At 41.6% G+C, this 23,037-nt stretch overlaps 2 protein-coding genes across 2 annotated transcripts in view; both read right to left on the reverse strand.

Annotated features, from left to right (window-relative positions):
- The window catches only part of LOC117031552 (contactin-associated protein-like 3), a 195,914-nt gene that overhangs the window by 140,157 nt on the left and 32,720 nt on the right, over positions 1-23,037 (reverse strand). The window contains exons 2-3 of the mRNA XM_033122038.1: positions 19,456-19,566; positions 6,533-6,726 (exon numbers count right to left, since the gene is read on the reverse strand). Coding sequence (XP_032977929.1) covers positions 6,533-6,726; positions 19,456-19,566 — 305 coding nt within the window. The remainder of the gene's footprint in view (positions 1-6,532; positions 6,727-19,455; positions 19,567-23,037) is intronic.
- Positions 3,965-4,186, reverse strand: LOC117031551 (mitochondrial import inner membrane translocase subunit Tim8 A-like). The gene has a single exon (XM_033122037.1). The coding sequence runs from the start codon at positions 4,184-4,186 to the stop codon at positions 3,965-3,967; it is 222 nt and encodes a 73-aa protein (XP_032977928.1).

A 23,037-nucleotide genomic window follows, 5' to 3' on the forward strand; every position in this document is an offset into this window, starting at 1 on the left:
ATAAACTAAGGAGTCATAGTATATCCGTCGAAGTCTTTCCTGGTTTATTCTCAGGGAAGCAGTAGAAAATGAGCCTCCATGAAGTTGATCAGTGATGACTGATCCACTGTGACCCTCAGCAGGACTCTGGCTGTTGCCTGACTTGGCTGGGCTGCACTTATACTCATACCTCCCCCTCCTGCGCTGCTCACCGTTGGGCGTTGTCAAGCCACGGGGTCCATTAGTGCCCAGTGGAAGCCAGCACTGCTCACATCTGTGGGACGTCCACAGTCTTCTGGCCCGATTCAAACAGGGACATCTCTCCCCTGATTTCCAATGAGGGCACTTAATCTGAACATCAAAAAAGCATGTGTGTCCTGAGACATAGTGTGTCCCTTGGTAAGAGATGGTGGTGCCTTTTCTGTCATTTAAAACACATTCCCGTAGGTATTTCCATTGAAATAAAAAAGCCTCTTCCTGTTGGGATGGACTTTATAATTCAGAATATTTGTGAAATTTACTGGATGGTTTTCACATATAAATGCAGTTCAGCCATGGATGCAGTCACTCATCAGGAACAAATGTCAACGTGAAAACATCATGTCTTAACTGAACAAACATCTTTACTGAAGAGTATCCATTTCAAAAACACCAATGCATTTGGATAACTGACTTTCAGTGATTGCTTCTGCAGCCCCCAAATCCCTTAGCCAAAGATTCTGTGTTTCAATTTGAGAATTTTGGGGACTGCAGAGAGGCATACCTTGCGATTCATACACTGATTCACACCAATGGCAAGCACAGCGAAGCTTGTGGACACGTGCCCAACCTCACGGGGGTTTTCAGTAACGCGTTAGGACACATCTTCCTCTAGGGGGTTTTCTTTCTTTTTTTTTTTCTTTTGGAATTTGGAATTATAGATGAAAGAGCGTTGACATGTATTAGTAGACAAAGTTGGCACACATAGCAGATAGACCCAGATGAACTTAAAAAAAAGGAGAACAGAGAGAGCATTCACCAAACGTAAAGGCCAGAGAATGAGTGATTTCAGGACCTTATAAAAGGAGAAGTAGGCCTCCTGGGAAGAAAGCAGATGCCAGGTCTTTCCTCCTGGGGGAGGCTGATGGCAGTGAGGTCCCCAGCCAGGGAGGCCACAGTGGGTGAGGTGCACAGTAGCCAGAAGAGGGCAGCAGCCTCTCATGGGGTTGAGCCCTGACACAGCACACTGAGCAGGTACCCCGCAACACGGCTTGACATGACTTGGAAACATCTTCAGATCCAGTGAGAACATGTGTTTGAGAGGAAGGGGTATCCAATGCAGAGAGAAAGAACAGCTCAGAGATGTACAAATACAGTGTGGTGGGCAGAACGGTCCCAGTGAGGTATGGGCCCGTGTCTGGAACCTGTGAGTATGTTCCTTTCCATGGCAGAGGGGACGCTGCACATGTGAATAAAATCAGAAAGACTGTCCTGGACGACCCATGTAGATGCTGCCTAACCACGTGAACCCTTGAAGTAGAGAAGTTTCTCCAGCTGGAAGCAGAAGAGGAAATCAAAGAAATGCGACAGAAGAACGAGAATGCAGAGAGGTTTGAAGGGGAGAGGGACTCGCCCGGGGCTGCTGGAGTGGGCCACAGAAAAAGCACTGGATGTGCAAACCCCTAGGAGCCAAAGTGGCCCCAGGAGTCAAGGTTTCAGTCCTACACCTGCAGCGACATGAGTGGATGTGATCAGGAGAGTCAGCAGGGCCGGCCTGCTTGCAAGGCTGGCCCGTTCTAGACCCCAATTAGAAGAGTGGGTCGCTGTGCCTAATGTTTGTGCAAACGGTGTGGTCTAGCTCAACACTTGCCTTCCTTCTGGGTGTCTGGAGTTTTGGTGCTTACAACGCAGAGGATGCCGACGTAAGCAGCCCCAGTAAACACCTGGGTGCCGAGTCTCCATGTGCTTCATTAGAGACGCTTAGTTGGCAGCATTTCACGTGGGCTGTTGTAATCATCGTTGGGGAACTCAGCACGTTTTGTGCAACTCCACTGGGAGCAGACTGTGGAAGCTTGAGCCTGGTTTCCTCCAGACCTCCCTCTGTGCACCTACGCCTGTGCCTCTGCTCATGTTGCTCTGTATTCTTCTGCTGTAACAAATCATAGCCGCGAGTGTGACTACACACTGTCCTGTGGGTCCGCCGGGGAATCATGGAACCTGAGGACGGTCCAGGGGATCCGCAGACACCGTGGAGGAGAAGTCTTCCCGAGTCTCCAGGAACAAGCAATGCAGCCTTGCCAACACCCTGGGCAGAGGACCCAGCCACGTCTGCAGACTTCAAAACCACAGACACTGACATAAGTCTGTCCTGTAGCAGGCCATTAAGGGTATGGTGATTTGTCATAGCAGCAATAGGAAGCTAAAAGAGTGACAATGTGATGAATGCATAAATTACTTTCACTGAAAAGGAGTGTAAACATTTCAAAGACTTTTTTTTTAAATCTTAAATTCACCCTCAAGTTCATGTCGCGATTCATATCTAAAACAACCACGTGAAGAATGGGTAGAGCCTCTGGTAAGGTATGTGGTTTATTAAAAGACCAGCTGACTCTGTGAGAGGCTGGAGAGCAGCCACATCAGCCTGACCTGTACAAAGAAGCTGTAAGTGTAACAGTCATAATTATCTACTGCTGAGAGTCACCCCCGCCCAAATCAGTAGTGTCCAGCCAGACCCAGAGTAAAAGATGGACTCACTGAAGCCGTGGTGATGGATTCAGAAAATACAGGGACTTTCCTTTCCTAAAGGAGCTCAAAATATAGGAAGGAGAAATAGCCACGAGTGAGTTTCAAGGACAGCTGAGCTGAGAAGAAGAAGGGCTACAGAGAAGGGCAGAGCAGGGAGCTCAAGGAAGGCAACCAGCCAGAACGCAGACTGCACTCATCCTTAACTCAGTAAACATTCCCCAACTTCCTGCTGAGTCCCAGGCACCGTGAAGTGTGTGGGCCCGGGCGGGAAGGCGGTCTCTGTTAAGTGGGCTCAGGGGGACTGCGAGGCAGCCACGCCACCAGCCTTCACAGTGTGCCTGACAGGACCGGGGTCCACATGAGTCCTCACCTGCATAGTCTAGGATTTTTTATCTTTGAATCTTGTAGAAGCTTTTATTTCAGTGATCAAAAGAACGCAGTAAATGGAATCTATACTGATTAACATCAGGCATGCACCGCCACCTGACACTGCAGTCAGTTTTTGACAGGCCTAAATCTTCATAACTCATTTAGACATATCTTTGAATTTCTTGGACCCTAAAACACAGGGTAAGTTAACTTCTTCCTGTGGCAGTTTAGTAATGAGAATTATGTTCGCTGGCTAGATTCCTTTGTAACTAAAGGCCTCTGGACACCGAGGCTGCCTGGACTATCTCGATCACAGTATAAAGAAGGGAGATAATTGAGAAAGCTGCATTGTATGAACATGCCATACATTCTTTCCCCCAGCACTGACGGTCAAAACACTAGATGAGGAGGTCTACAGTTAAGTACCAAGTTATTCTTCCCCCACTGCTGCCCTTTCTCAGAGACACAAAGCTGTACATCAGTGTCCCCAGAAATGAGCACTGAATCCACACAAATGACAGATTATACCCATGTGGTCCCACTATCAAACTATAGGAAGCAGTTAATGGGACTTTGAGAAAAACACTGACCCACATACAGTAATATGTATCTAGTAAAGTTTTCCATTCACCTATCAATTGTTTCACAAGATTAACATGAAAAAAACCAAATACTCATATGACCCCCAAACCCCAACACACAAAAAATTGGTCTTTGTTCATTCTCAGATGACAGGATGTCCCAAGAGTGACAAGAGTGGGAGCCGTTTTTTCAACCATTCCATCAACCACTCTTCATTTCTTGAACTACCTTCCTTTTCCAAAAAGATAATGCTAAAATAAGTCAGAAAGGCTTTCTGAGAAACTGGCTTGGATTTCTGGGTCGGTTCCAGTCAATTAAACTGGCTTGTATCAATGAAGCGCTCAACGCAGTTCACAAAACAGGCCTCAGCCCGACTTTCCAACTTTGGCCCAGGCTTGTCCATGCACTTCTCCCAACAAAGTTCCAAGAGCCGCTGGAAGTGCTGTTTCTGAGTCTCCACCTCGATGAAATGCTGCAGCTGCGGGTCCACAGAGCCCAAACCCGCCGCAGAAGAAGAGGAGGAGGAATCCATCGCAGCGCAGCCACGCGTGCAGAGATGGACTCCACCAACTCACCGACCTTCACGTCTAGTCTAGAATTAATAAGGCCACTATTCTTGACACTACTGCCCCGGGCGCCTGACCAGCAGCTCTTCCATATGGTCCCTCCAACTTGTTTAACTGAAAGTCAAGAATTTTCAGGTTCCCAATCATTTATTGGGATGGGAGGGCAAAAATAAAAACCTTAATTAATACAACTAAAAATAAGCATGCCTTAGCTGTTAGTCACTTAATTTTAAAAATCAATATTTAGTTTTGAACAAAAGTTCTTTATATGAGTCAATGCTTCATTAAGCTTTAACTTTTATTCTTTTTTAAATGTATTGGGGTGACAACGGTTAGTAAAATTATATGGGTTTCAAGTGTGCAATTCTATAATACATCATCTATATATCACATTGTGTGTTCACAACCCAGTTAGTTCTCACCACATATTTGACCCCCTTTTCCCTCTTCTACCACCCCCTGACCCCCTTCCCCTCTGGTAACCACTAAACTGTTGCCTGTGTCTATGAGTTTTTGTTTCTGTTTGTTTTGAATTAATGTTTATCTTAACCCTGGACTTTGTGTTCTGAGAATTAGCTCAGCATTACGATCTACTTCTGATGATACACATGCAACTGCTTGTTTGGCGATGTTAAGTCAGACAGCCCCACAAACACAGACAAATTCCCTCCCATTTTGTTCTTTAATCTAGTGTTAGACAACTAACTAGTTCTTCTTGATTCAATTTACATCAACATTTACTGACGAATTATTAAGAGCTCCAGAGATAAACAGTTAAATAGACCACAATCTATTAAATTATAATAAGCAACAGAGTTATAAGAAAATTCAAATGAGGGCAGATTGATACCCAACAAATATCATTTTGTTGTCTGTGTTAGGAAGACAAGCAATGTGCGAGGAAGTAATGACTTTTTAGCTGATACTTTTCCTCTTACCATGGCAATTAAGAAAAAAAATTTTTAAAAGCTAGACAACATCCTTAGCCTTAATTAAATGGAAGCTGAACGGTGTATGTTTTATTGCGGTGAAGTACACAGAACATAAAATTCACCATTTGAGCCATGTTAACTGTCCAGTTCTGTAGCATTAACAGCCACATTGTCGTGCAGCCATCGCCACCATCCATCTTCAGAACGTTCCATCTTCCCAAACTGAATCTCTGTCCCCATTAAACACTGACTCCCGGTCCCCTTCCCACAGCCCTTGGCAATCATCTAAACCACTCTGAATAACAAGAACAAAGGAGTTTCGTGTCTACCTGGCCAATCCTCAGGCCACACTCCCTCCATTAGCGCCCCGCCCCCACCAACTCCTGCAAACACTACACAGGTGCTCGCACTCAGCGCTGTACTCTGAGAGCTTCTCATTCAGAGCAGACTGGGATTTACAGGTATAAAATGGTAGCTACATAACTGATTACAAACATTTTAATATTCAAAAAGTTAAGCAAACAAAATTTAAATCTTCTAAGAGAAGCATGGATATGCAACCAGAAGCAGGAACTATGTCACTGATGCAAAGTACAGTTGACCTTGCATAAAGTGGAGGTTTGGGGTGCCGATCCCACTCCCACTCAAAAACCCACATATAACTTTTGACTCCCCAGAAACTACAGCTGTGTCCTGGTATCCACGAGGACCCTCAGGGACACCAACACCCACAGATGCTCAGTCCACGACGTAACATGGTACACGTCCACCCAGTCTGCCCTCCACACCCACAGACCCAACCGCGGATCGGAAACAGTACAGGTATTTATTGGGTCAGCTGTCATTTAAAGCAGTGATGACTGCCGAGGATCCCAGAGATCTAGGGCCCATGAATTACAAGGGGCCACACGGTGCCCGAGGTCCTGGGGAGGCAGCACTCGTGTCCTTCATCACGTCCTCCACAGGGACACTCTCCATTACATGTATTTTTAAATGTTTGGGTTTTTCCAAAATCTCACATAACCAGAGGACATAGAAGAATGAATTTACTTTATTAAACAATGCTGAGGCAATTCAAACTACTGTGTTACTGAACAAAAATAAAGTAGGTTGTATGTGACTTATTTATTCCCTAGACGGTTTAAAGGAATAATGGGAAGACTTTTCCATATTTCAATATGTTACTAATTGTTTTACTTATTTCATAAATTATACATGGAGAACGTGTTTTAGAATGTCATATGTCTTACATTCACTCGAAAACATTTCAAGCAATTTAGGACGCTCCGTTTCTATATATGATCTGATAGGTTTGCTGCAACACGCACTGATTGACATAGTTCATACTGCGACAGGCTGCTTCTCAGGAAAGAAACATACCGAGAGGCTTTCTTCTCGCCGATATTGCTTCCAGTTCCTCCCACCGTCACTGAACATCAGGAGGTAGCTGGTCACCCAGTCGGAGCTCCCGTATCCTCCCTGGGTGGCCACAGCTGTGACCTCCATTCTCTCTCCAAGGTCAATCTGCAGCCACTGGTATTTATTTGATACAAGTGGGGTCCAGCCACCAGCTCCTTTTTGTGGAAACAGAAACAAGAAAAAATGGTAAGGAGAAAGAAAAATTTAAAGTCTATACTAGCTTCTAAGAATGTGAACATAAGGGAAACTTGTGCAAAGCATAGTTTCAAACTCCGGAACATCTAACCCTCATAATTACACACATACACCCACACACAATGAGAACACAGACTGAGTACAAATGGATGAAGCCTACACTAAATGTTTTAGTTTTTAGCTCCTAACTCCTGACTCCCTGAGGGTCGAGGGTCCCACTACATGAAGTCCTTAATGCGACAGATGGACACCACACACCATGCCATCACATCAGTGCTGGGAAGTCATATTTTTACTGACCTTCATGCATGACTGCCCTTTATTGGATGGACACAAAGGAAATACTCAGACCATAGAGGGACTAGAAAACCTTAATTCTGGATTCCTCACGTTAGGAAGCACAGTGCTGAGTGCTGGGCTAACAGAGCTGTTACGGCATTCCCCTACGCTCACGGTCCTTACAGACTCGGAGAGAAGTACACAGTTCTAGGAACAACTCCAAGAGCAATGTGGTAGGGGCGGAGGTGAAGGGGGTTTCTGTGCAGGGACAGAGCCTTCTGAGAGGGCAATAGGGAGGGAGAGAGCTTGGATCGAGTGGATGAGAAGTAGTTCCTCAGGGATTCAAGACAACAGGTGCAGAGGAGAAACCTGTGCTTTGTGAGATACAGCAGAATGAACGGCATCTGAGGATGTATCACTGATATATTTTGTTCTTCCAGTGTAGTAAAAACATGAGTGTTGAATTTAGACTTAGATTTACCAACTTGAATTGTCTAATTTTAAATTAATATAAAATATGAAAATTGGGAACTAAATTTGAAAAGCATTCTGAACCTGATTATTTGATAATTATCCATATCTAGAAAACAACAGTGTTTTGGAAATAATCCCTAATATGACAAAATTAGCTTTAAAAAGCATTTCCCCCCACTATTCTGACATTTACTTGAAGCTCTGCTAACAAGGTCTGACACTTTTGATAACATTGGTTATCTTCTCATTTGGAGCCATTCCTGACACCTACGCCCTGTTTACTAAAGCCCTTAGGACTGAGCCCAGTGGGGCGTCTACGTCAGGAAGTGTGTGACTTGGTTACCAGATGGCTCACGGGAAAGGGGAGTGGGCACTCACACCGGCACATGGAAACATCACTTGCAGGTGGCACATCTGCTTCCTCACCACGTCTTCTGTTAACAGCACAACCTTTAGTAAAATCTAAAGCTTACAAGTTACTTAGAACCCAGATTTTTACTAAGATTTCCTCATTTTCTGCATTAAATCTCTGTGCAAATACTCAACATTTTCCTTTCAGTGTACCATAAGCAGAGTATCTATTCCTTTGATCCAGAATCTTAAGTATGCTGCAATTTTGGTTGTTCTGTAATTCATTTTTTAACTTTATATTTTGAAATAATTCCAGATTTACAGAAGAATTGCAAGGGTGGTATAGGGAATTCTCAACTACCTTTTATCCAGTTTCCCTGTTCTTAACATTTTACATTACCACGGTACTGTTATCAAAACTAAGATATTAAGATATAATTCTGGTACAATATTAATGAAATGACAGACTCTATTTTGATTTCTCCAGCTTTCCATTAACACCCTTTTCTGTTCCAGGATCCCACATTGCATTTAGTCACTGTCTCTCCTTAGGGTCCTCCAACCTGTGACACAGTTTCTTAGTCTTTCTTTGTCTTAGATGACAATCTTAGCTCTTACCCAACACCTTCCTGCCAACTTCTACTGTTTTGTCCAGGGCCCCATCTAACGTTTGATACATGGGAAGTCCTTATGGGTTCTAGCTGGGCTTGAACTCACAGACCGAGGTAGCATTACCCTGCACCTGCCCATACTTTATAATTACTGCCCCCCAAAAGTTAAAAAGTAGGCGTTGGCATTTAGCTGAGCGTTTGAACTTGGAGGTTCTACATTTGAAATTTTATGAGTCCATTTAAGTCTCTGAGAAATTACTAAATGTCCTGTTTTGGTCCTAGTTGTTAGTATTAAAGTTCTAAAAATATGCTGACACACGTTTTTTTGCATTTCACAATCTTTCTCAGCCATTTTTAATTTCTCAAAGCCAGGAGTCAGCATTAACAGGATACCACCTGTGCAAAGGAGCACAGCGGAGTAAAAGGTACTGGTGCGTCTCCACCATGTGGCCCTGGGACCAGCCTCTCCCACAGGTACAGCTAGCTCTCTGCCACCCAGCCTTGACCACCTGTAGGTAATCGATCTGGAATATTTCCCATCCCTCACCTGTGGTGAGGAAGTACTACAGCTATCTGATTAACTAGGAAATCCGATAAAATCATGAAATTTCAGAACCCCGTGTTATGAGGCAGCGTGGTAATCCCCAGTCCCCTGTGAGGTGGTGACAGGAGCTGCTGAGCATGCACTGGTTTTTCTAACATTTCATAGAATGTCAAATGTACAGACTGGGAAGTATACAAACACAACTTAAGGACCGAGAGGGTGCACGAGACAGCTGACCGACTGGCGTGGCGACCACGCCGTACAAGGGGAAACAGAACGGAGCAGAGAACACTGACAATGTTAGAAGTGGGGGTGGAGCAGAGCTGCTCGACAAGCCAGCAGTGAAGACCGTGGTTCTTAAACTGGTCAGCTTGTGCTGCTAAATGCCTCTGATCTTTTGTAAACTCCACGTGGGAATCAACACCCCAAAACAGAGCCAGAGGCTCCTAATTACTGTTTTGGAGTCATCAATGTTTAACCCACAAGCAAGGCACCTGCCCCACCCCAGCATTTCTGCTTCCCACACCGTAGACTGTCTTTCTCCACTGCCACCTGCCTCTCTTCCTCCACAGCCCCTTAGCTGAATAAAGCATCACAATTTACACAAAGGAAAACACTGCGAGAGAGCTCAACTTGCATGGAACCAGGATCCAGAGCCAGGGATGTGACCAAACACAACTATCCCTCCTGCTCTTAAGAAAAGTGTGACAGGTACCCACTAGGGCAGCAGTGAGGGCGCAACAAGCCCTGTGAAGCACCTAGCACTCTCCCCGCCATACACTTGTCATGGACCAACCGCTGCTTCCAGAGGCAAGAGGGCCCGCAGCAGGGAGCTGTACATCTCGGTCATCTCATTACTGAATGGCTGGTGCCTGCCACTTTATACGAGATAAAGGTGAGACAATGACACGCGTGTGTAATGTGCTCAGGACCCTGCCAAAGCTTCACAATTCCTCCCCACACCCAGCCGGCAGGACTGGTGCAGGTCTCTGCTTTGCAGTCGCTTTAGGTTCTTGTGAAGATATTTTATTCAAGTTTAGCTCCCTCGTCATTCTCTACCCCTCTAAGAATACATCCCCGCAGTTATTTAGCATTGTTTGCTACGGATAACCGGGCTGTCTTTTATACTGATATATTGGAAGCTATATCGGAAGGTTTCTGTCTCTAGTTATTGCTGTGTGACTGATTGGCTCAGACACAGACAGTGACACTCCTTTGGGGAGAGAAAAGGCTCAACAGGAAGCTCTCTGCTGGGGCCTTACTTACTCTGGCCACTGATCATGCTGACAATGACCGCTGCTCCTGGTGGCCACGTGGCATGCACTGTCACAAAGACTGTCGGGTTTGTGCAGAGAGAAAAATTACCCAGAGGTGAAAAGTAAAATAAGCTCATGCCTCTTCAAGTTTCAGCGTGTCCCAGAATGCAGATACCAAAGGAGCAAAAGTCAAGGGGGTTTATTTGAAGTGAACAGACCCCACCCGTCATGAGAGCATCTACGTGCCAAGTGACCATACGGCTAAATTGAAACTGTCGTCAAGTGAAGTTTCCCTCCAAGATCATTATTACATTGTCTCAAATCTCACCTACCGTATTGTCCTGAAAATAAAACCTAACTGGAAAATAAGCCCTAGTGTGATTTTTCAGGATGTTTGTAATATAAACCCTACCCCAAAAATAAGCCCCAGTTAAGACCGTCAGCCAGCCAGACAGACGCCTTTAGTATGTCCGTTGCAACACATGACGGACGTATTGAATTATAAAATAATATTAATATATAATTAAATATAAATATTATTGACATTAATACTTAAAATAAATGATAATATAAATTATAATTAAGTATTTGTAACTACCCAAGCGGACGCTTTTGGACGAGAGGTAAACACCTATGTAAATAGATGAACTCAAGCCTTATTGCCAAATGACCAATCAGAGTACAGACACAACGCACGAATAATGTGTGCACTTGATAACGAATGGAGGTGGTTGTGTCTCATATGAATCTTCATAATTCAATACGTTGTGTGTTGTAATGGACGTACTTAATGCACTCGTGTGAAATAAAGAAATGTTTTCTGAATTTTGGTGCCTGCAATTTTTCATCCCTTTTGTGTGGACCATCATTCTTAACCGTCATCATTTTCGTTGCCACTCCTGTCTCATAAGTCTTCAATTAACACTTGATTTAATGGTAGATTTAAGGGGAGTAATATTTTGACCCCGACAAGATGAGTGCAAAAAGAAAGAGCTATTCCGCCGAGTACAAGAAAGGAATTATGGAGGACTCCCGGGGCAAGAATCTTACAGCTTTCTGCAAAGAGGAGAAGTTGGATCTCCGAGTGGTCTGAAATGGCGAGCAGAGTACGATAACCTCAGTCAACAGGTGGACGAGGGAAATTCTAAGAAGTGCAAGTATGGATCAGGTTGGCAACCATTATTTCCTGAGCTGGAAGACATCATCTGTGAATGGACTGCTGACAGGAGAGCAAAGGCTTTGGTTGTGCACAGGGCTGATATTCAAGCATTTGTCCTTGCAATGGTACCACAGTTAGAAACATCCTCAGAAGAATTCAAAGCATCACAACACTGGCTGGATGGCTTCCTTCAGCGATATGAACTGTCTCTAAGATCGACATCACTGTTCAAGCTCAAAGATGCTGAAGTTATTAAACGTGCACTTGCATTCAAGTCCTTTGTTGATGGCATCGACTTTTCTAAATACCAACTCTCCAACATGATTGCTATGGATGAAACTGCAGTGTTTCTGGGCCAGGGATCTCAAACGTCAATTGATCAGAGGGGTACCTGGTCAGTCTACATTTCCTCCACTGGTTACGAAAGTGAACATGTTACCTATATTTTGGCAATTTGTCTGGATGGAAAGAAAGCCCCACCTCTAATCACCACTATGGGCAAGAAAGATAAGCTTGAACGTGTTTCAGGCATTTATGTTCTTGAAACCAAAAAAGCCTGGTGCACACAAGCAGTTATAAGGCAGTGGGTCAATTTAATGCTGCCACTTGTTTTGCGAGGTGGCCAAAGAGGTCTGCTGGTCTGGGATTCAGCCAGCACTCACCACACTAAAGACATGAAGAACTTCCTTGGAGAGAGAATAATAGATCAAATAATGATTCCCGCAGGACTGACTGCCTATCTCCAGACTCTCGATATTGCAATAAATAAGCCATTCAAGGACCATTTGTGCATGGAAATCAATGACTACATTGAAATCAGCATAGAAACTTTGTGAAGCCTAGCCTGCAAGAGGTCGTGACTTGGGTGAAGAATTCATGGGATAAAATCACTGCCAGCTGTGTTGCCAATGCACTACGAGCAGGTTACATGGACAAGAGGTGCTCATTTAAGGAGAGCTCCATTGCTGGACATGAGACATTGGGGCCAATGGTTCTACAGGAAATGGAGTCGCAAGAAATTCAAGCCGGAATTCGGGGTTTGGAGAGTTATGACAATGTTCCAGAAGAAGATGACATGACTGTATTTGAATAAATGAAGATTGTTGTACATGAATAAATGTATATTGCTGCACATGAAAAAATAAGACATCCTCTGAAAATAAGCCCTAATGCGTCTTTTGGAGCAAAAATGAATATAAGACCCGGTCTTATTTTCAGGGAAATGTGGTAGCTATGTGTCTTCTTTCCTCACTCATATGCGTCTTAATTCACAGAAGAGTCATTGAAAGTTCTAGGTGGGGCCCAGAACTTCTGAGTGGGAAGAAGGTGAGGGAAGCAGCTCATCCTGCTTTCCCCCTGAAAGATGACAAGTGTCCCCAGGAAAGAGGGGCAGGGGGGTGAACTGAGGCGGGCTCTGCGGACGACCTCCCCTCACTGATCTCTGGGCTTGCCATGCTGAAACTTTTGTTAGACCCTGCTTATGTTGATGAGGAGAATTTAAATATTTGCTTCAGCTCTGATTTCTTAGGAGGTAATTCCAGCTGTCTACATATAGTATTTCTGGCTCTCAGGTTGTAGAAAAGGCAGAAACCCTGCCTGAGAACGGCCAGACAAGCTCTGGCTCCCCTTGGCCGTGCTTCCTTGCACCTGCCAGCAGCCTGAGCAAGGAGGAGGGCGGCCTCCCACAAAATGCATCCACAGGAAAAAGTCACACACATGGCTGCCTAATTATAGACAGGACTCCTGTCCAAAATGGCTTTATAAATTAACAACTCAAAAATAAATAAATAATACGCATATCCTGATCAATTTGAGATTCACATTAAATGCCAGTGACACTGACAAAAAAAAAACACCTTGTTGCCCATTCACAGGTGACGCCCTAAAACTCTGTGTGCAGTGTCCCCAGGGATAAGTTCAAGTTCAAAGCACTGAACAGTCACTATTGCAGCTCTTTCTTTATCATGTAAACAAAAATCTACTGATCCCATGTGATTTGCTTTGCTTTTCCCACAGACACTCGTGACCAAGTTTTAAAGGAACACACAGTAGAGGCAGTCAGATCTGAGTTGATCTGAGGTTTTTCAGCTCTCATTTGTTTGAAGTTCTGCATTGACAAATATGTGAGATGACTGCTAATTTCTCACTTTAGAAATAAAACAAAAATTGCCCCGAGAGCCTATAAACATTCTGAACAGGTAGTCAATACCTGATTCATGCCTGAATAAAATGTGTGACTGAGCTTATCTGTTCATATCCCATAAAATCGTCATGTTTATGAGGAGTGCAGCTCCGGGATCCGGTCTCATTCTACGGACGCATCATTGTGCATCGGGCAGAGGCAGCCTGGGTTATTGAGAACACCTACCTCACGGGTCATCTCAAGGCCAGTGAGATCAGCGCATCTCCCTCTGCGGTGCACAGATGGGGGCGGGGCCAGGCTGCCTGGGAAGGAACCCATCACTCCTCCCACCAGTGCTCCACTGCTGTTCTTCAGGCAACACCTCCTTTCTTTCTTTCTTTGTTTTTAATATAGTACTGTGTACAATCATGTCAGGAAATGCAAGGGTGAGATGCTCAGAGATAAAACCATCAGAACTAAATTATCTATCCATTTATGATTACTCAGTCAGCCAAAAGCCTCTAGAGGACAAAATTCCATTGATGGTAACACTTACATTTTCTTTAATGATGTTATGTAGCTTAATTCATTACAATTTGTAAGCACACTATGAGAGACTTGGATAAAAAGAGGCATGTACAGATTACCTATTATACAAAATACAGTATTATAATGTGAATACAAAAAGCATGAGGTCTCAGCATCACAAAATGTAACAGGCCACTTCTGGGCCTAAGTTGCCAGGACAAAACCATCTGATGCTCTTTTCCCCCTTGGCATGGTGACCCAGAATCCCTCAGGTCATCAATAGGGACAGAGGAGTTAGCTACGATCTGACTAGATCTGAACATAACGTCACCTTGGCAAGGACAAATTAAACCTATCATCCCAGCTACAGCCTGCGCTCAAGCTAGAAACCAAATGAGATGCAGTCAGACTTCAAGAAGGCAGGAAGTGACATGCGACAGATTCCATAAGGGACAATGACCTGTCCTCTAGGAATATAGCCTGACCAAGAGGTCTACCCCCTACAGGCTTCAGGAGCAGATGCCAAGTAACCCACAGGGTTAAGAAATAACAACTACCCTCTCAACAGATGGCAGTTAGCCGAGACCCAACACGGGAGACCTGCTACCAACCAGAACCTGGAGCCACGAGCCCATCCCACACACCCAAATACTGTGTCCGAAAGAAGGTGGAAAAACACAAAGAAATCTGAGCATCCCTGGAAGGCACTCACCCATCCAAAAGAGTCTACTGAATCTGAAAAGGACCGAGTATCACCTTATTCTGGGTAATTCTATAATTTGAGCTACTTGATAAGACAAAAATAACTGACAACACTGCCTCCCTGTAGGTTGCTGACACCACTGAAAACATGCTGGGTTTGTCCTGGTTGGTCTCACCCAGCACCTCAAGCTCCACAGTGAGAACATGGAGATTCTGGAGCTGGCAAAGGGCCGTGGGAGAATACGAGCAGACGGGCTGTGTGTGGCGTTCCCTGAGATGACCGTACAGCAGCATCTACATCACCCAGTCCCCCCACATGCCACAGTCATGCCTTTACACGGGCTGTGGTTAACAAAGCTCCATGGCCACCGAGCTCCATGCTCTGTGCGACAGTGCACAGCCATGTTTCACGTGCATGCTATGAAGGAGGCCTGTCCACGGCTCTCAGTGCCTGGATGCATCTGTGGGGTCATTTAGTTAAAAAAAAAAAAAAATCAGAACAAATGGTGGCTTAAAAACAGGACATGTATTGGCTCTAGTAGATGTAAAAACTTTTAGGAAAGACAGACAAACAGAATGTAAAATCTGAAGTCCAGAGGCGAAGATTTCCCAGTATATTCTTAAGCCTTTATAAAAATCTGGTTTACAAGCCCTTTATTGTGATTTGAATTGCTCTAGTGTTTGGTTAAACTGGCCAGTTCTATCAGACTCCTAGACTGTGAATAAAAGATAAGGATATACAAAAACTATGATTTTGTTAAAAACAGGAGGGAAAAGTTCACTATTACAAGACTTGCATCAAACATTTTGATGTAATATTCTGATTTATATCAGGAGTTCAAGTACTTTTAGATATCTAAAATTATTATTTACTCTTTCAACACATTTTGTTAACATTTCTCTGTTAAAAACCAGTGAATTTTATATCATATCCTATTTGGGATATTGTCCCATACTATAAGAAAATATTTAAGTATCTGATAGCCATACTAAGTTAAAATCAGTTTTCTTTATTTTGCTAAACACAGTTGTAACTTGTACTAGTAATTGTAGTTCCTACATTGAGATATGAATCTTAATGCTGAGAATAATTTCTAAAATACTCAGCCATTAGTTGCATTAGAGTATTAGACACAACCTTTCCTGGCTGCACCACCAGATAACAGCCTATGTTTTGAGGAAATACACTCAATGCCTCGACATGAGAAAGGTGGAGAACCACAGACAGAAAAGAAAACGTCCAATCCATTCAGCTTGTCTCCATCTATTTTTTTGTCTACAATAAACAAAACAGCATTCTGAAATGTCTTTTTTGATAAAGTTAAAGCAATCTCATTTGTACTGATGAGGTAACTCACCACATTGGAGTCATGATTTTTAGCTAAATGAATAGAGTGGTCCTTCTCTCTGAGAATGATAGCTTACACAAGCATTTTGAGGAACAAAAGAGAGGACAAAATGCATGGATGCTTCTTCCTAGTCAATTTCAAGTACCTTCTGGCAAGACCACACATCTCACCACCACGCCTGCACTTACAGATCACGTGACTGAAGAGAAGATGGTATCAAGAGATGGAAAGAAACATCTGAAATGCTACTGAGTCAGCCTGATGAAGGGTTACCTGGAGGAACACTAATTATAAAAACAGAAGGCTATTTTCACAAGCAAATTATAGAATGAAAGCCCAGCGTAGCTTACTATAAGATAGCTTTTTGCTTTTGTTTTTTAACTTGTGCCTGGATAAACGTGGAGTACAAAGCTTCTTTAGGAGATTTTTGAGAAGAGAAAAATTAAGTCAATATTATAGCATGTTCTTATTTAGAATACACAATCAGATTTTAGCAATCTTAGTTTTTTATGAGAAATATTAGGTAACTTGTAATTTTAGGAAATATCAATATTAATGGAGACAAAAGTGGCCAATATGAACAGTCAAACCCAATTTTCCAAGATCTATCTAATGGCTTCAATTTTCTTGAGCAGGTACTTGAATAAATGAATGTGTCTTTGTTTTACTTCTTAAAATCTATGAGTTTTGAGAAATGGTATGTTCAGGCATTTGGGGATGCTAACTTCTCAGCAATTTTGTGTTCCCTTTGTACAAAAAGGTAAGGCATATGACATCGTGGGAACCTCAGACTTCAAAATGAGAACACAAGAAGAACCAGACTGGAGATTTCAAAAAGTAACTCTGGGAGCACTTTGTCCTATGTTGCGCGATGAAAGTAACCCATTAGTTAGTTAACCATCTCCACAGCAAACGGTGCTTCCATTAGGGAGCTCCCAGAAACACTGACAAACATATGGTGACACTCTCAGGAAACAGTTCCTCTCCTCTTGGGCTCTGAGTGTCCCTGGAAACGCCTGGACCTCCCCCAACTTCTCTACTCATCCCTCTCATGGACCTCATTCTATTTATCACAAAGTCTTTTGTAATAAATATTTCGCTATTTCGCATAAATTAATAGGAAACAAAATAAATACATATATAAAATACCTAAGTAAAAAATAAATACATAAAATAGAAAACATAAAATGTACAATAAATTCTAATTAATGTTTGCTGTGTGTTGAATTAGTGAAGTACTTTAAAATTATAAAATACCTTTAATTTTGAATTATTTGGCTTCTGGAATATAGTAGCTCTAATTTACACACACACACACACACACACACACACACACACACACACACACCAGTTATGTATAGACTATTCTCTTAGTACCTTTACGTATCAGGTAGCTGCAGTGATCAGCTATTATACATAACCCTCTTCGTGGAAGCTGTGATAATCTGAGACATGTCTAATTCTTATTAAAAATTTTGGAAGCTTGATGACTTCTGGGCAAAATCAGAAACTAGAAAGGTAGAACAGATCACCTTCTTTAAAACCTCCAAATATGATAACACAGAACAAGGAAATTTTAACTGTATAATCAGGTAGTCTAATTTTCATCACTAGATCACACACAGAATTTGCATGAAAGGTAAAACTACTGTATATCATCACCATTGTTATAACCATCCACAGTTTGCATTATAATACTCTCAACTCCAGTGGACTGATATGTTCTCCAGCATTTATAAAGGCAAAGGAAATCCCAGGACAGACTCGGGGCTGTTGGCTTTTAACAGACCATACACATAGATGATCCTTCAGAAGGAATACTGATAAATTGTGCCACCTGAATCAGGCTTTAGAAATGGGTATAAAACCATGTGGTAATAACCAGGAATACTTAGCGAAATGCACATCGTATGCAATCAGAGTAGCAATAGTCATAAAAAACCTCATCGGTTAAATGCCACTCTCTTAAAAAAAAAAAAATTAATTGTAATTTACAAAAAGAGTGGTCCGAATACAGAACCTAAGCTTTATACTTACCGTTTTATGACTGTTTACCATATTCTGAATAATTAATTTTTTAAATTAAGTGTAATAGAAGTAAGTTAATCTTAAACTTCGGAATTTTTCCTCCTGATATTTATAAACTTCGCAGTGTCATCATACTGACAGCACTGGAGGCCGGAATCATAAGGATATTCTGAACGTGAAATTGGAAACACAATACAAGCCCCTTGTGCTTCTTTAAACTAATTAAATATGGTGTTTATTTAGTTTTTACAATCTTTGGGCAACCACTGGAAAGTTTAGATGTTAAGTTCATATTACAATAACTGTAGACCAAAAATAGTTAATTTGATAATTATTAATTGAAATCAGGCTTCAATGAGAAGATATTTTTATGGGGTGCTAAAAATGATCATGAATAATGCTTAGAGGAGTAAATATCAGGCCATAAAATGCTCCTGCAAGGTAAAAGGCCACGAGAGTGGACAATTAATGGACATGCTCTCCCTCCAAAAGGACTGAATTTTGTCACTTGTTCTTACTCTTGCCTACCAATCTATTTGATCACTTACTAGGCTCCCCATTTGATTTTTTTAAGGGCACAGTAAAAATTCAAGCTCTCCTTAAACTCTGATCTGAGAAATATCAAATTAAGGGAGAAAAACACTCATTTCCATAGTAACATAAGCAGAATTTACAACAGTGAATTTCCATGGGACACGGTTAATTTTAAATTTTACTTTCTGAATTAATCTTTCATAGAAAAGTAATCTATCCCTTAAAAAGGCAGTGAAACATTCGAGTGTTAAGTGTATGTACATAATCACTTCTTTGCCTCACTTCCTCCCAAGCCACGTCCTGGGATGGAGTTGTTTTTCCATCATATCCCAGGCAGCCTCACAGCTCACAGACGCCATCAGTGGCATGTCTGGTTTCCCGCCAGTGGCTGTGACACTGGCTGCTTCATCTGCTGTTTCAGTTATTCATGGACAGCACATTTGACCAGTCACACTTCCAGAGCCTGTTCTAAAACTAAATAGGGAGCATAAAATTGGAAATCATCTAACTCCAGTAACTCCCTTCTGATTTGAATCTCACTTGTGATCATTTGCTGACAAACAGTAGGGAAGACATCAAAACAATAAAAAAATTGATAATAAACAAGAAGAAAGCAAGCCAATAATACGATGAACCTACTTTCTTCAATTTCATTAAACTCAGTATTAACCAAGAATATTAAATAAGAATGAAAAGGATTCTCTCTGAGAGAGAATTATGGTGGATTAACAAGGAAACAGTGGCAGGCTCACCATCTCTGCGATTGAGACTTGCAAACCCAGGCCCGTGGCTACTGGACAGCTCTGAGGAGCTGCTGAAGGACGCGCGAGGCAAGGAGGACGCCAGCGGAGTCTCACAGTCATCTGTGGGAAAATCCACGTTCCGGTTAGCACACTGCTCAAAACGCTCCTGCCCTCTTCTCTTCCGCCCTCCCTTTCTCCTCCCACCTTCCCATCTTTCTTTCCTTCTTTCCTTTCTTTTTAGTGAACATGCTAGGAAATGCTAGGACCTGTAGTAAACATCAGTTTTGATCACAGGTGTGCTAGTAATGGTTGAACAACAGGATTTTCAGAAAAGATAAAAACCCGCATTGGTAGTATTTGCCGCTTTCCATGCAAATACTCCTACCATGGCCAATTCAATGCTATCACCGTGTCACTGACGGTGGAGTTGGAAAGAGCTATGCAGACATCACAATGCATAGCATGTCCACCAAGCAGACACGAGGTGTGTAACAAACACCCTCAGCAGCACAGGTCATCGTGAGATGCCATAAAATAAAGTAGGAAGTGGTGAGTTTGGAGGATTTATTACTTTTGTTTTTTGATTTACTTAATTATAAGCTTATATAATTTAATTGTTAATAATGACTGTATTTTAACAAATTGATTGCAAAACTCATGAAAAGTTAATGATTGGTTCTTGCTAGCTGCTAAAACTTGGTTCCAGCACACTGCTCCTCAATGGGGAAATATTAAAACTATTTCTTTTAAAATCAGGAAGAACACTTTAATAGGCATCACTGCTTCTTTTGAACATTGCACTGAAAGTCTTATTAGTACCTAAGAAAAAGTTTTTAAACTAAAACCACAGAAAAAAAAGCAACTGTCATCATTTCCAGATGATATGATTGACTAGGCAGAAAATCCAAAAGTAATTGGCTAGCTTAATAGCTCAATATCCAAAATCTGATTGTATTTTAAACTCTATCCATAGTTAGAAAATAAATAGAATAGCAAACAGTAACAACACATATAAAGTACTCAGAATGAATCTTACAAAATTATACAAGACATTTATGGGAATTATTATAAAAATTGTGTTGCACTGAGACATTACAGAAAAACTGTACAAATGAAGACTACAATAATCGCAAATAGGGAGACTCAGTATTTTCAAGGTATCATTCTTTCCTAGTTTGATGTAAAGATTCTTTAGAAGTCCAATCTAATCAAAAAAGACCAGGACGGTTTTTCTTTCCTTTTTCTTTTTTAATTAAAATTTACTGGGGTGACAATGGTTAGTAAAGTTACACAGGTTTCAGGTGTACAATTCTGTAATACATCACCTATGCGTCACACTGTGTGCTCACCACCCAGTCAGTTCTCCTTCCATCTCCATACACTTGATCCCTTTTACCCTCATCTACCGCCCTTCTCCCCCTTTACCTTTGACCTTCACCCTTTAGTAATCACTAAAATATTGTCTGTGTCTATGAGTTTCTGTTTTCTTAGTTTTTTTTGTTCCTTTGTTACTTTCAGTTTTAAGGCACAGAGTAGCGGACTGAATCAAAAAACTAAACCCAACCATGTGATGCCTCCAAGAGACACCTGTCAGCTACAAGGACAAATACAGACTCAAAGTGAAAGGGTGGAAATTGACACTCCAAGCAAATGGTATCCAGAGTAAAGCAGGTGTAGCCATACTGATATCAGATGAAACAGACTTCAGGGTGAAAAGGTAACAAGAAACAAAGATGGACATTTCATAATGGTAAAGGGGACTATACAACAAGAAGACATAACAGTCATCGATATTTATGCCCCCAATCAGGGAGCACCGAAATATACCAAGCAACTACTAACAGAACTAAAGGGAGAAATTGACCAAAACACAATTATACTAGGGGACCTAAAAACATCACTGACAGCTGTGGACAGATCATCAAAACACAAAATAAGTAAATATCAGCCCTAAATGACACATTAGATGAAACGGACATAATTGACATTTACAGAGCACTTCATCCTAGAACATCAGACTATACATTCTTTTCTAGTGTACATGGAACATTCTCAAGGATAGACCATATATTGGAACACATAATGTACGTCCCAATATATTTGCCCCTTAGCAAATTTAAGAAGACTGAAATCATACAAGCATATTCTCTGATCATAAGGCTTTGAAATTGGATATCAATTGCAAAAAGAAAGCAGGAAACACCACAAATATGTGGAGATTAAACAACATACTTTAGAAGAATGACTGGGTCAAAGAAGAAATAAGAGGGGAGATCAAAAGATACATAGAAACAAGTGAGAAGGAAAATACATACTACCAAAATTATTGGGATGCAGTGAAGAGGGAAATTTATATTATTAGAGGCCTATCTCAAGAAAGAAGAAAAATCCCAGATAAATGACCTCAGGTTACACCTTAAAGAACTAGAAAAAGAAGAACAAATGCAACCCAAAGTCAGCAGAAGGAAGGAAATAAGAAAAATCACCGCAAAACTAAGTGAAATAGTGAACAAAAAGACAATAGAAAAAATGAACACAACAAAGAGCTGGTTCTTTGAAAAAAATAATACAATTGACAAACCCTTGGTTAGACTCACTGAGATAAAAAGAGAAAAGACACAAATAAACAAAATCAGAAATGAAAGGGGAGCAGTTATCATGGATGTCATGGAAATACAAAGGATCACCAAGAATACTACGAAGGACTATATGCCATCAAATTCAATAACCTAGAAGAAATGAACAAGTTCTTAGAAACATATAGCCTCCTAGGCTGAATCATGGAGAACTGGAAAATCTAAACAGACCGATCACCAGTAAGGAAATTGAATCAGTCATCCGAAACCTTCCCAAAAGCAAAAGTCCGGGACCAGATGGCTCTACTAGTGAATTCTACCAAACCTTCAAAGAGGATCTAATACCTGTCCTCCTCAAACTCTTCCAAAAAATTGAAGAAGAGACAGTACTCCCTAACTCATTTTATGAGGCCAACATTACACTGATACCAAAACCTGGTAAGGACAACACAAAAAAAGGAAACTACAGACCAATATCTCTGATGAATAAAGATGCAAAAATCCTAAACAAAATTCTAGCAATCAAATACAACAATGCATTAAAAAATTACACATCACGACCAGGAGGGTTTTTCATAGATTTGAAGTAGTGAACCATGTGACTTACCATGGGGTACAGATATGATTTAGGGGGTCTGTAATGATGAAGAGAAAAAAATACACCTCTATTTTCCATAACCTCTAGCTGAAAGTCAGCATTTTCTTCAGTTAGGAATGCAGACAAACCACAGCATTTTCAGTAGTGCCTGAGCATTTGTTACCAATGTAAGTTATAGATATTTTTATAGCAATCGTTGTCACAGATATCTATAAATAGTGTTTATGTTCCTCATTACCTAAAATAACAGTATTTATTAAACTCACCACCAGATTTTGTTATTTGATGTGCTAATAACTAAGGAGACTTTCAAGAGAATTGATTTTCTTTGTAATTCTATGTATCCATGTTATGCGCTTGCAAGCATTGCTCTGAGAAGGGCTCCCAGGCTGCAACAAAGTGCCAAAGGGATCTGGT

This window comes from Rhinolophus ferrumequinum, chromosome 12 (assembly GCF_004115265.2).
Source record: "Rhinolophus ferrumequinum isolate MPI-CBG mRhiFer1 chromosome 12, mRhiFer1_v1.p, whole genome shotgun sequence".
Lineage (NCBI taxonomy): Eukaryota > Metazoa > Chordata > Mammalia > Chiroptera > Rhinolophidae > Rhinolophus > Rhinolophus ferrumequinum.